Source organism: Myotis lucifugus, unplaced genomic scaffold, assembly GCF_000147115.1.
Source record: "Myotis lucifugus unplaced genomic scaffold, Myoluc2.0 scaffold_308, whole genome shotgun sequence".
Classification (NCBI taxonomy): domain Eukaryota; kingdom Metazoa; phylum Chordata; class Mammalia; order Chiroptera; family Vespertilionidae; genus Myotis; species Myotis lucifugus.
This window is the reverse complement of record NW_005871356.1, coordinates 600,793-615,608: the sequence shown is the minus strand read 5'-3', so window position 1 is coordinate 615,608 and position 14,816 is coordinate 600,793. Positions and strand designations below refer to the sequence as shown.

The 14,816-nt window shown below is 40.8% G+C and overlaps 2 protein-coding genes across 2 annotated transcripts in view; both read left to right on the top strand.

Annotated features, from left to right (window-relative positions):
* The first annotated feature begins 7,143 nt into the window (after positions 1 to 7,143).
* Positions 7,144 to 7,824, top strand: CUNH3orf80 (chromosome unknown C3orf80 homolog). The gene is given in 3 exon segments (XM_023763904.1): positions 7,144 to 7,426; positions 7,528 to 7,602; positions 7,605 to 7,824. Coding segments are annotated over 3 exon segments (567 nt in total). The 3' UTR covers positions 7,814 to 7,824.
* Positions 7,825 to 7,900: 76 nt separating this feature from the next.
* Positions 7,901 to 14,816, top strand: part of LOC102429328 (alcohol dehydrogenase E chain-like) — a 37,031-nt gene continuing 30,115 nt past the window's right edge. The window contains exons 1-2 of the mRNA XM_006100289.3: positions 7,901 to 8,069; positions 12,695 to 12,765. Coding sequence (XP_006100351.1) covers positions 8,039 to 8,069; positions 12,695 to 12,765 — 102 coding nt within the window. The 5' untranslated portion in view covers positions 7,901 to 8,038. The remainder of the gene's footprint in view (positions 8,070 to 12,694; positions 12,766 to 14,816) is intronic.

Genomic DNA, 14,816 nt, shown 5'->3' with positions numbered 1-14,816 from the left:
AAAGTGAAAGTTAGATGAGCCATCAGCGGAGTAATTGAATCCAATAAACATTTCTTCTTAATCACTCCACTCACGTTGCATGGTGTCGTCTTTCCCATTAAGGAAAAGGATTTCTTTGACTTCTTGCACGTTTTGTACCGTTGCCACCCTTAGCCACCGAAGCCCAGTGGGAGAGGTCCTCATTTTACTTGTCCCCAGCATACACTTGATGGGCTCTTGTGCTCAAAGTCTTTTACTTCTGCCTCTACTTCCACTGCCTGTATTTTCCTTTCTATGAAATGTACCAAAGCCCAAAGGTAAAAACTGCCGGGTAAAGTGTACATTCAGACTTTCAGGTGAATATGGACCAGGATGTCTAAATGCAGGAAATTTCTTAGGGAAATGTGGCACACACATTTTATATGATACAGGGGAGTATATTTATTGATTTTATACTCTTTGCTCTTAATATATAACTGTTCTTTAAAATAAAAACAATTTCGTGCTACCTGTGATAAATGTGAGGTTCAGATATTAAATGTGAAAACTGAGCTATTCCTAGAAACTTATTTTAAAAATCTGGATTTTTACTCATGAAAGTGCTTCATTGGTTAAAACATTTTACTTGTTATAATTAACTGAAAAAGAGTCATAGGTAATTAAAAATATGGTGGCTTAAAGTATATGGTTGAAGCAGGTGTGGACACAGCATGTAAAATGGTAACTAAGAAATGCACAAACATCAAAAGCAATATGTTTTCTAAATGTGTGCATATATACAGATGTACAATTGTGCTACAATTATTTTCTATCTAGAACTTTTCTATTAACTACCATGTCTTAAATCATGCCTATAACCCTGGAATTAGTTTAATGTTTTTAAATATGTGGAAGCCTGGGGTACGTTTGTTAATGCTGTCCCACCATCAGGGGAAGGTTTGCATTTAGGCTTAATCTCTAAATGTGTAATGGAAAGCTTATTCCCATAAGGAGTTTTAGTTTTCTCCAAAAGTGTATTTGTTTCCATGTCTATAATTTGTTTGGTGTTGTGGAAAGGACTCCAGACTAGGACAAGAGATCCCCCACTTCTCTGTGACCTCCTGTAACTTACTCAACTTCTCTGAGCCCATTTCACCCTTTATTTTTAAAAATTATTCTATTGACCCATTACAGCTCAGAAAGCTTAGATGAGATGATGCCAGTTAGAGAGATTTCTCAACTGTGAAGTGCCATAAAGATGTAGGGGATAGTACAATTGTTTTGTAAGAGGCTGAAGGAGATATTGAGGGTCCAGGCAGCTTCAGAATGTCCCCTTCGGTCCATGCGGCTGGGTGCTCCAATGACTTTATATTGGTGCTGATGATGTGAGACCCAGAGGAAAAGATGATGGTTCTAAATACCCACATCACAATAGTGAGCATAATGTTCTGCTGGTTGTACAAAGGCCTACATCCAGCTTCATCTCCCCTGCCGCCCAGGTTGTGGGGAGCGAGTGGAGAGCAGGATGTAGGTAGGCATGTCAGTGGCACAGTCCTCCTCCATGGGGTGTGTGGAGAGGTTGAGGGAGGGTGCTTTTTGTGCACTGGCTCTCTGTATACATTGACGTTGGTGGGGAAGGAGACAGCTGAACTCAACATATAAAAATGGGACTCCAGATTGTTGGTATCCTGATAAGCCTGTAAGGGGCACATGGACCCGGTGTCCTGTTGGTCTCTAGTAATGAAAATTCTGACTCTAGAATCAAGAATTTCCAATTTGCCCTGGCCTGTGTGGCTCAGTTAGTTGAGCATTGGCCTGTGCATCAAGAGGTTGCTGGTTTGATTCCTGGTCAGGGCACATGCCCAGGTTCGGCACCCATCCCCAGTAAGTGGCATGCAGTAGGCAGCTAATCGAAGTTTCTCTTTCATTGATGTTTCTCTCTCCTTCTCTCTTCCACTCTCTAAAATTAATAAAAAATGTATATTTTAAAAATTTCCATATTAGTTTGTTGGTCTTCTTTTTAAAAAATATAACTGTACGTGCATATAGCTTGCAATCACTTTTAGCCAACTGCAAAAAGTTTAATCAAAATGAAGAAAATTTTCAGTTTGAAGAAAAAGAATTTCATGTTGATGGTTTAACTAATCACTCTAATACAATATCTTAGGTTTTCCAGCAATAGTAAATAAAGAAAAATTCAACTCTGAATTAACCCTTTGTTGCTTTATAAATCACACAAGCTGCTCTAAGATTAGAAAGTCATTTTGACAGAATCATTAGAAAATCATAAGATAAAGTGAGAGCAAGCCTATGTTTAATAATTAATTCTTACATACATGACTGCTTAATTCTGATAACAAATGATTGTTGCACAAATAACCTCAATACGTTTTCCCTGAAGATTCTAAGGTAACAATTTTATTGAAGTACATTAAATTCTATTTACCTTTCAAATACCTAGTAATTTTCATGAAATTGGCCATTGCATAAGAAGAGAATCCAATATTAGTGGGACAAGAATAAAGTAGAATGGGAGCATTACAGTGGAGGCCAAACACTAGTCAGATGAGATTGATGGTCAGATGTGTGGACTTGGTTAGCTCCTTTCATTCAGGACCCAGCGTCTGGAAGCCCATCTGCACAGCCCTACCACAATCAACAAGAGAACCCAGAAGTTGCTTCATTACTCACTAACAATGCTAACTCAGGAGAGAGGACAACTAGAGAGAGAAAGCATCTGGTTCCCTAGTCCAGGCTTGTTTTGAAGTATCTGGTGTGTTAACAAAGAAGTCAGTAGATAGATTTATAATGAGAGAAAGCAAGTTCAGAGAGATTGCCAAATAATATTTATATAAACATGTTGTTTATACACTACCACTCACCCAGAAATCATTCACAGTGTTTTTGCAGATATATAATTGCCTTAAGGGTGAGTCATTACTACAGTTTTGAAACAAAAATAATTTTAGTTCATTCTAAATTTAAGTAATAAATATCTCCCAGCTAATTTCATATTTCAAAGTGTAACAGTGAGGAATTGTAACCCACCACACCCTTCTTTTGACATTTTTTTCTGTAAATGCTGACTCTAATATTTAGCTTATAGATAAACAACATTATATAAGAATCTCAGAGGGAAGGAAGGAGGGGGCATGAAAAGATCAACCAAAGAACTTATATGCATACATGCATAACCCTTGGACAACAGTGCAGTGAAGTCCTGGGATAGGGGAAGAAGTGGGGTGTTGGTGGGGGTGTGAATGGGGACATCTGTAATACTTCAACAATAAAGATAAATTTAAAAAAAAGAATCCTGGGAACTAACTTCAGAAGATGCAGACTCTGACCATCAGTCATCCCAGTTCTGGGAAATTTGCTAACCTTGATCCATAAAACTAGGTGACAAAGGCCAGGATGATGCATTTAAGACCATCACCTGACCAGTTTTTGAGATCTTATTATGATGGACTGTGCTGGCCTGCACGTAGGAAACTTTTCAACTGCCTCCCGACCTCTTTGTTCTTCTTTCCCTCTCCCTCCTTATAAAAATTGTCTGCTCTGAGATGTAGAGATAGGCTTTGTGACAAGAGTCCCTCATCTTCTCAGGTGTCTGGCACTTGAATAAACCCTTTTCCTTTTTCACCAACATCTGTCTAATGCAGTGGTTCTCAACCTTCCTAATGCCGAGACCCTTTAATACAGTTCCTCATGTTGTGGTGACCCCCAACCATAAAATTATTTTCATTGCTACTTCATAACTGTAATTTTGCTACTGTTATGAATCGTCATGTAAATATCTGATATGCAGGATGTATTTTCATTGTTACAAATTGAACATAGTTAAAGCATAGTGATTAATCACAAAAACAATATGTAATTATATATGTGTTTTCCGATGGTCTTAGGCGACCCCTGTGAAAGGGTCGTTTGACCCCCAAAGGGGTCGCAGCCCACAGGTTGAGAACCGCTGGTCTAATGAGTTTGGCTTTCATGTTGACAGGTACTGAACCTTAGTTCTGGTTACAAGAATGGATTGGAGAAAGAGATTAGGAAATAACTGGGCAACTAAGTCTTTCTTTTGAACTTCAAACCTCAGTAAATTAGAAGTGAAAGAAAGCTAAAGTGAAATAAATTCCTTCATTAATGAAAGGAAATGCTAAGGCATTTGTTTTATCTTTGCAAAATCTTCAAACTATAATGAGTAGCAGAAAAAAATTAGAGCTATTAATGACCTGTTATTTTTCATTTGCTTCCTTCCCCTCTTCAGGGGCATTTAAAGACAGGACATTGAAGAATATGGTGGTTAGCTTTTTCAGTGTGAGTGATATTTGAGGCTCTCTGGCCTCTTTTCCTCCTTCTCTGCAATAGTTCTGAAGAAAAATAAAGGAGTAAAGAAGGGGAAAGGATAACAATTATATCCAAAGCTAATACCTAAAGGCAAAATTGTCAATGTTTAAGTTGAATTTTGCATTCTGTGATTACAATGATTGTTACCTAGGAGCAAATATTTACACCTAAATTTAAAGGATGAAGAATAGTTTGGAAGGAGGAAAATTGGAGGATGGCTCTGCAGACAGAGGGCTTAGCATAAAAGAGCAGAATGTGTTTAGGAAATTTTAAGCATTTAGTATTGCTAAAATATTGCTTTACAATGGGAAATGTCTGGGTCAGGTAACTGCAATTCTTGAATTCTTCTAAAGAGCTTTAGATTTTATCCTCTGGATAATGGGAGCTCTATTAAAATCTTCTGCCCAGCTGAGGTGGCTCAGTGGTTGAGTGTCGACCTATGAACCAGGAGGGCATGGTTGGATTCCTGGGTTGTGGGCTTGATTCCCAGTAGCGGGTGAGGAGGAGTCAGCCATTCAATTATTCTCTCTCATCATTGATGTTTCTATTTCTCTCTCTCTCTTCCTTCCTCTCTAAAATCAATAAAAATATATTTTTTAAAATTCTGAGCAGATTGGTAAAATGATAAGATTAACATATTAGAAGTTCATTCTTACACCTGTGGGTGGGGTTATTAGAGGTGAGGAGAGAAAGAGAATGAGGAGGATACAGACAAGAGAGGATGGGGCCTATTTTAGAGCAGTGTCCAAGGGGAAGGAATTCATCAGAATTGGATAATCTTAGGAAGTAGAGTTGACTTGGCACCAGGACTGAGGGAATGTGGGCCCATTCTGTCCTGACAACTGAGTATGGATGGTAGGCCCCTTCACCAACTTGGGAGCTAAGACCATTGGACTTGACAAGTTTGAAGCACTTCTAAGATTTACAACTGTAGTTGTCCATACAAATCTGCAGCTAGGAAATAAGTTCTGAGTTAAATATATAGCTTGCAGGTGGATTCCCATTTTGACAATTCCCTACAGTGTAAGTCCTCCTTTCCTAGCATGGAATTCTCCCCCAAAACATTACAAGATTCAGAAGTGTGATTTAAGTTCTACTAATCCAATACACTCATGAGAGCCCATGCCGAAGAACTACAGTTTCTTAAAAGAGGCAGTATATAGAGCAAGCATGTCAAATGCACGGCCCGAGGGCCACATGTGGCCCACAATAAATATTTTTTGTGGCCCAGCCAATATAATGGTATGTAAAAAACATTTTAATAAAAATTTCATAACAATTTTTACAATACCCTGTTACATATAATTATTAATAACAAACTACAACGTTCGCTAATGACTGATTACTATAGTTGTGTTGCATTCATTTCCCTTACACGCCTTACATGCAGGCGCACCATTTCTCTCCACTACTACTAGCAGCGAATATTTTAGCAGCCTATTGCCACGTCTTTAGTCTTGGACTGACTTGTTTGGTGTACACAACAGGAAATATTTCACTTCCAGAGAACAAGAAAAATTGGTTTATTTGCATTACACTTATTAATTTGTGCAGTTATTGAGTGTCTGGTAAGTTAATGTTCAAGAAAAAATATTAATTTTTATTAAAATGTTCTATTATTTTATGTTAACGATTACTTATTTATTTCAGCCCTTTGTATTCAGCATGTCTCTACAAAATAAACCGATGTTTCTATGAAAATTGAAGCTTTTGTTTTTTTGCGGCCCACATAAACTCAAACCTTGTTTATTTGGCCCGTGTTAGCCTTTGAGTTTGACATGCTTGATATAGAGGATCCATTCTACTGGCGTGGATCACAGGAGGATAGATAGGGTCTGGAGTTGGAGTCAAAAGCTGGCAGCTCCCTGATCAAGGCAAGCTGGGTCCTGACATTATTTTTGGAAGCTCAGCCTATAGTCTGCTTGCTCAATCATCTCAGTTATTCTGCTTGCCCAAAATATGTAAACATGGAAGTTTTTGAGATAATGGAGATGATAGCTAATATGGAATTAATCTGCTTGGCTTCGAGGTGGTAGTTGAGTCCCTGGGCATAGATAATATTGCCCTGGCAGAGAGTATAGGACAGAAGGAGAAATGGAAGGAGCATTTTAGTCAGGGAGAAAATATCAGCTCAGGGCCACAGACAGAGGTGTTTGTACTACTCTCAGTGGAACCATAAGTCAATTGATTGAGAGCTGGGAGACATGATTGAACAGGCAGAAAGATGACAGACTGTGGTCATCTTAGTGATAGGCGTTGGCTCCTTTCCGAAAGAAAAGAACTATTGAAGGTTTGGCAAATGTGGTAATCTCGAAAATTAATTTAACAGTAGTAGGTAGGATAGATTGAGGCCCAACAAGGCGATCAACTGGAAGAGAGCTGCTGTGTGACATGAGTGAGACAGATCTGGGGGCTCCCAGGTTGAGCGCAGAGCGTTAACCCTTCCAGCCCCCGAGGGCGAGGGCGACAAGGAGGACAGGAGGGCACAGGGGCCGGGGTCAGGATGCCCGCTGTAGGCCCCCCCCACCCCCCCTCCCTGCCCCCCCAGGCTGCCTCTGCCATCTTGGGCGGCCCCAGAGGGTGGGCGCGGATTTCGGGTCAGACGCTCAGGAAGCTGCTCTGGCTGCGAGGAGCGGCCCCCTCCCGCAGCCCCGGCGCGCCTCGGACCCCTCCTTCCGCCCAAACGTGGCCAAGTGAGGGTGCTCCGGTTCCGGTAGCTGAGGCCCGGGGGGCAGCGCGCGGCGTCCGATCCGACCGCCCCGGAGAGGCCGACGGATACCCGGACAGACGGATTCCCAAAACCCCCGTCCCGGGCATTAGCGACGGGCTGCGCAGTCCATGTGGGGACCTGGAGTCAGGGCCCAGGGCCTGTCGCCGGTGCGGGCGCCGCCAACACCACCTCTGCTGCTGCTGGTGGCGCGCGGCGGGGCGGCGCGCGGGGCAGCGAGGGCTGCGCGCGAGGCGACGGAGGCGGCGCGCGGGGCGGCAGAACGGCGCGCGGGGCGGCGGGGGCGGCGCGCGAAGCGTCGGGGGCGGCAGGAGTCGAGGAGGCGGCGGGTGCGGCGCGCGGGGCGACGGAGACCGTACGCTGCGAGCCGCCGCTGCATACCTTCTCCGCGATGTGGGCTGGTTTCGCGCTCGCTCCCGGGCTGCTCACGCTGCGCATACTCTTCCCCAAGAGCCACTTGTTGCGGCGCATCTTCTGGACTCGCTGCTGGACAGCGGCAGCCGCAGCGGGGTCGGGGCGGGAGGGCGGCGGGCTCTCTGTCCCCTCCTGCGCCTCAGAGCACGAGCTGCGTTAGTCTCGCCTGCCTTCCTGCAGCTGCCCAGCTACCGGGAGCTCAAGTATCTGTCAGCCTACAAGGGGTCCATGCGGCTGCAGCAGCTCAGCTCCGGGGAGGTGGTGTTGCCCACGTCGGTGCTTGCACGGCCGCCCTGGAAGCGGCGGCACCACGGACACGAGGCAGCCGAAGGCTGCTTCCCGCTCCCCCGAGCGCCCAGGACCTGACCGCGCGGGCAGAACTGGGCTGCGGGCTGCGGGGGGGAGTGCCATTGGCCACCAACAACTGTCACCAGGCCTAACCGCCCAACCGCCCAACCGCCCGGCGACTGGGTTGGGGACCCGCTGTCCCCCTGGATCCTGAGTTTCCCCACCTTTCGTTCAGTTCAAGGCAACATTAGGCAGCGCGGCGGGGCAATTGCAGCCGACTAGGCCGGGACGCACCTTGGAAAGATGTTCCCCTGCACCCAGATGGCGGTCATTAGTAAGTGCCTGCTGCCCGCATCCCAGAGAGCGCGGGAGCCCTTTAGTGCAGCCGGAGAAGCGCAGCATCCATTCGGGATGAGGGGCAAGGGACGAAGCTCCACTCTTTTCCCTCCATCCAGGACAGGTCACTGCCTCCCAGGAAGGGTGAGGAGCGGCTTGGGGCAGCCCAGGCTGGAGCCTGGATTGGGTGCCTCCCTTGAGAAGAACCCCCAAACCCTTCCATGTTTTCCTGGCCAAGCATAACACAGCAGTTGGTTCAGTTTGGTGGGGAATACTCTTGATATCGAGATATCGGTTAGTGGCTGTACCTATTCAAGAGACAGGCTTTACGCATATCTAAGACCATCTCTGGAAGAAGGTACAGCTGGACTTCGGATTTTCCAATAACTGAGAAGATATTTATATTTGTCTTTTACAAATATTTTTTACCATGTATTGAACGTATCAGGAGCATATTTCTGCAATTAATGACAAGATACTGGTCTCACCATCTTTTCTAGGCCTCAATGGCCCAGGAATTGCCCACACTCTCATGATTGTTTAATAAAATGTGGGACATTATTTCATTTACAATGGGGGGAAAAGGAGGCATGGTTGAATGAGAAAACATATGTGACAAAAACATGAAGGATATCTTATTTTCACTATTTGGGAAGAATGAACTTTATTTTTAGTCCTGTGGCATAACATAAGACTTTTATACTAACTACCCATTATGTAATCTAAGTCTTCATTGTAGCTAGATGTAAAAATGATCACCACAGCCCTAACTGGTTTGGCTCAGTGGATAGAGCGTTGGCCTGTGGACTCAAGGGTCCCAGGTTCGATTCCCGTCAAGGGCATGTACCTTGGTTGCGGCCACATCCCAGTAGGGGGTGTGCAGGAGGCAGCTGATCGATGTTTCTCTCTTATCGATGTTTCTAACTCTATCCCTCTCCCTTTCTCTCTGTAAAAAATCAATAAAATATATTAAAAAAAATGATCAAGACATATATGCATACCATGGAGCATGATGCCATGTTGCTTTCCCTGTTTCATTTGGCATTCTTGTTAAATTGTGTTTTGTGGCCCAGAATGTGATCCGCCTTGGTGAAAGTTCCATGTCAGCTTGAAAAGAATGTGTTCTGCTGCTATTAATGACGTAGTCCATAAATGTCTTATGTACAGTTAATTGATAGTATTGTTTAGTTCAACAATTTAGATCAGTTTAGATCAGTCTTCACTGATCTTCTGCCTGCTAGAATTGTCCTTTTCTGCTAGAAGGATGCTGACACCTCCAGCTATAATAATGCGTTCATTGATTTTCTCCTTGTAGTTCTATCAGATTTTGGCTCAGCAGTTTAATGACCTCTTTATAGGCACATACATGCTTAGGATTGTTATATGTTCTTTCATTTTAACCTTTGTACTAGCTTTTGTGTTAGTCGACCTATCGCTTTTATTATATGTTTGCTTTTGTCAGTGAGAAATTTTTTCTTTCCTATCTTTTCTTAGTTATTAAAAAAATTTGTTTTTCTTCTTAAAAAGATCTCCTAAATATTTTTGGTAATAACGGTTTGATAGTAGTGAACTCTTTCTGCCTTTTCTTGCCTGTGAAACATTTCATCTCTCCTTTGATTCTAAAAGATAGCTTTCCTGGGTAGAGTAATCTTAGTTATAGGTTCTTGTGTTTTTCTTTTTTTTTCCAATTACAGTTTATATCCAATATTATTTTTCTTTCAGGTGTGCCAGTCTCTTTTAGCCTGCAAAGTTTCTCTTGAGAAATCAGTTGATAGTCTTATAGGAGCTACCTTTTCTCTTGCTGTTTTTAAGATCATCCTTTGGCATTTTTGTTTTCTTTTGCTTGCTTTTTTATCTCCCCTATACTCTCCTCAACCTCCTCCTCATGACTCTCCCCCCAGCAATCACTGCACTATTGTCCATGTCCATGATTTTTGTTTTCTTTTTCTTTTTTGCTGATATGTGTTTTGGTGTGGGTCTCTGATTTCATCTTATTTGGAAGTCTGCACTTTCTGGACTTGTATGTCTATTTCCTTTGACAGATTAGGGAACTTTTTAGTAATTACATCTTCAAATCTTTCTCTCTTTTTTACTCCCTCCCTCCCTCTCTCCCTCCTCCCTCTCTTTTCTTTCTGGTACTCCTATGATACAAATGTTACATTTCATGTTGTCCCAGAGGTCCCTTAAACTATCCTCGTGTTTTACTTTTTTTTCTTTTTTGCTACTCTACTTGGGTATTTTCTGCTATCTGTCTTCCAAATTACTGATTCTCTTATCTGCTTTATCCAGTCTGCTGTTGATTCCCTCCAACGTATTCTTCATTTCAGTTATTGTAGTTTTCATTTCTGACTAGTTCTTTCTTATGATTTCTATGGCCCTGGCATGCTTTGAGTTGCTGTCCCTTCTCTGGAGCTTAGGGTGAGAGTTGTGAGCAAGTGAGGCTGTACTTAGGCCCTTTAAGAGGATGATTTTGTTTACAGCAACCCTCCATCTCGCCTAGAGTGAATTCCAGCTGATTTTCATAGCCAGCTGTTGTAGGGATTTCTCGTCTCAGCACAGGAGCTGCAGGTTGGGGACCTCCATGGCCAATGTATTCCTCCCTATTTTTAACCACCACATGTGGATGTGTGACCAGTCTGTTCCACATTTCTGTGACCACTCTGTTCCGCATTTCTGCTCACTCAGAATATGTATGAATATCCAAACCTGTAGGAAATTTTTATAATTTATTTGAGTCAAACCGAGGCTATGTCTGGAAGCAAGATCTCAACAGACTGAGAAAAATGCTTCCAAGAAATGACAGTTTCTTTTATGCATTTGGAATTAAGAAGAGAATGTAAGGCTCAGCTTGTGTGGCTCAGTTGTTGAGTGTCGACCAACAAACTAGGAGATCACGGCACCTGCCTGGTCAGGGCACATGCCTGGGTTGCAGACTTTATCTCATTGGGGGGTGTGCAGGAGACAGCCGATCAATGATTTTTCTCTCTTCATTGATGTTTCTATCTCTCTCTTTTCCCTTTCCTCTCTGAAATCAACAAAAACATATTTATGTTAGTCCATTTAGGCTCCTGTCAAATAAATGTCAGTTTACACAACCAACTGGTTTAAACAACAGCATTGATTTCTGATAGTTTTGGAAGCTGGGTAGACTAACATAAATTGAATTCAAATTATTCCTAATGCTTATCCCACCATCACTTTATAAACTCACTCATGTACGATGTGTCTTTCTAAATTGATTGGGGTATATGAGCTTTTTGATGCCTCTCAGAATCTCTGAAAAGTGGTCAGACTCTCATCATCATGCTCTGCACAAGTGAAGGTGAGCAGTAGGGAGAACAAGGTGGTGACCATTCTGTACAAGCAGTGTCTTCTTTTCCAGGTGGATGTAGTGTAGCCAATATAACTGACTAAAGTTGAAAACAGATAATAGTGTCATGCCCTTAACAGTTTTAGAGAAATGTAATATTTATGTTAATATATACATGTTGACAGATTATATCTAATTAAGCAATTGAATGCACTGTGCTCCCAAGTGTTGGTATAAGACTTGAGATTCATTAAAAGTCAAACTTAGAGGCTTTCTCTTATTCATGGCACTAACCAATGGATAATAGAAATACACAAGATTGTGTGTTTTTCAATTTTGACTGTGCAAGAGAGATCAATATTTAGTTTTTAACTGAAATGTTCTCTCTACAAAGCCTCCTTTGGGTCTTTCTGTCAGATGCCATCCCGATGATCTGACTTGTTTGCCTGTGTCTTTTTTGCCATAGATTGTGAGTTTCTTTTATGGGTAATCATTGTAGCTAATATTTACTGAAGATTGTCCTATCTGCCAGGTTTCCTGGTAAGTGTTTTAAAGGGCTTGTCTCATTTGTTCAACAAACAATGCTTTGAGGTGGTACTATTATTCTATTATTTTACAAATAAAGAAACTAAGGGCAAATTCACGCAGCTAGTAAAGATAGGGCCTGCCTGGAATCCAAGGCCATGTCATCAGCATGACCCCGTACTGCCTCTAGGCAGAGGTAGAGGCCATCTCTTATCCCTCCTTGCCACCCCAGTGCACCCAGCTGAATGCCTGGAACAGGGAGGTGCTCAGGCAGTGCTGCTAGGTATTGAGTAGAGCAGAAATGCCAGGGTCATGAGCACCCTTTCTGACTGACTGGTGTCTGACCTCTCTGCTATGAAGAGGAGGAGGGTGCTGGGGCAAGCACATTCCTCTGGCTTGTACTTCTCTCTGTCCTATGTCATTTGTGCTGCTTCCTTACTGCTCCTTCTTTCTAACTGCAGCATGTGGATTAGAAGTTGCAGCTTAGTGCACACAAACGGGAAATGAGAAGAAGAGAGAATAAACGTGGAATCCAGAAAAAAAGAGAGAGATTAAAATTTATGTGTAGAGAAATATTTAACCAGATTAATCAAGCTGTTATCCATAATTGGCAAATTACAAAGTACAGGTCTGAGTTGTGGATTAGTGCCCATTTCTTTCTGATTTGATATAGTTTGAGAATAAACTTGTGGGTCTGGCTAAAGACACCAGATCACATGTGTAGAACTGAGCATTACTCAAGCAAATAAAATATCTGTGCAACATATCTGTTTCATGTAATCGAGCAGGAAAGGGTCTGCAAGAATCCATCCGCCTCCTGGCCTGCAGAAAGAACAGAAACATGAGCACAGCAGGAAAAGTAAGCATTTTTTTTTTTTTACTTTTGAAAACATATTCTCATTATATAATTCACAAAGAGAAACAATATTTAATGAATAATTTAAAATTTATATCTAAATTAAAAACCATATAAACTGAAATATAACATAGAATATATGCTTTGTTATGCAATGTATATTGAATCAGAATTTAAATAGGCTGTTGCTAAATATCATTAAAAGAATATGTAACTTTTGTACATATTAAAGTCTTTATTTACTATATTAGATAAATGGGCAGTAGTTACAGCCAATCATGAATAATTTGAAAATATGAAGTTAAAAATATTTTTAATCAATAATTTAACTTTGTATTGAGAAGCCATAACTTAAATGTTAATTTTTGTAATCATGTTTTTATTTTTATGAACACAGGAGGAAAGTTAAGTCTGACAAGTTTTATTGATCTCAAAGCATTAGAATCATCAAGGATAAGCAAGCCAACATCAACATGCAAATTCTAATTTTAAAGGATCCTATGATAGCTCAATGCAGGAAATTTCCATAGAAATCTTATAGAAAAATATCTTTTCCATACAAAAGTCAACATGATTTTATCAAAAATTAATACTGATATAGTTTGAGTCACTTATTAGTAGTAGAAACAGGGTTATTTGGTTCTAGGTCTTCCATAGATCTCTCTACCTCTTCAATGTGCTTATAAGTGCAGAGAAATGCATATGATCATACAATATAATCAATTCACATTGTTTAACTGCTCAGTCCCAAAAAGTGTCCAGTACTTTTGTTGTGTTAGGAGTGGAACACACACTCTAATATTTTGCTATAACACAATTGAAAGTTTCTGAGATTTCTACACACCCTGTGTTATTTAACAGGCCTATGATTTTTTGGAAACTCAAGAGGGCCAATTGTCAGTTTTTCTCATTTCAACTCTCTTTATTTTCATTTGTTACTGATTAGCATTTACGATGGTGAATTACATTCCAAATGAAGAAAAGTTAGGAAAAATTAAAATAAATTTTTTCAAAACTCAGTTTGAAAGAAATAATGAGTTCAGAAAGCAAATGAGTAAACCAAATGTATTCATGAAAACAGTAACTGCTAAGCAATTAGTTCTTTCCCCTCTGGGGCAACATCCATAGCTTTCAGCTTTGTGGTAACACTTCACCAGTTTATTCTTCCTGCATTATATTTTCCTCACATGCAAAACGGCAATCATAATAATCCCTACTTTATAAGATAGTTGTGAGAATGTAATAAATTAATACTCCTTAGCACTTAGGATAGTGTCTGGGACATAGAAGTTATTCAATACATGTTAGTCACTAATACTGATGTTGTTGTTGTTGTTATGTAATATTTGGTTAATTGCTTATTACCATGGGATGGTGAAAAGATAAAGTTGGATTGTCTTGATTTTCTGGGCAGCAGACTTTCTGACTTTGCAAAAATTAGTCAGTTGCTAAGTCAAATGAGCCTCAAATTTGCCATTGTAAAATAGACCAATAGCTTAATAATAATGCCCTGTGGGCTTTAGAGATCAAGTATGTAATTCATTCAGCATTGGCCACAATGTGCCTGCCCATTAAATGAACACCTGATAATCAGAAGCTATGTACTATTAGTGTATTATTTCTAAGTACTCTCATATTTATTGACCATGGCAAGCACCTCAGCAAAGTAGGAGAATTTGACATATAAATAATGAAAATTAATTTGCAAAAGCATACATTTCAATTGACCTTTTAAAATCATATTCATAATTATGAATTACACATTCATAATTATAATTACTATAGAATTATCTATCTAGAAAAAAGCTCTCAAATGTATAAACTTTGTAGCAGTGAAGACAGATTTTACCAGTATGTTACATTCTCAAGTACTAAAAATATGTGTTCAACCTTAATTTTGAAGAACATCTATGGATAAACTATGCTAGATTAAAAAGTCAAACACACAGTTATTCCATTTTTAAATATATATGTGAGTATGTGGGTAAGAGTGTGTGTGTGTGTGTGTGTGTGTGTGTGTATACAGCTGTAACCTCTGTGATTTTTGGCTCACA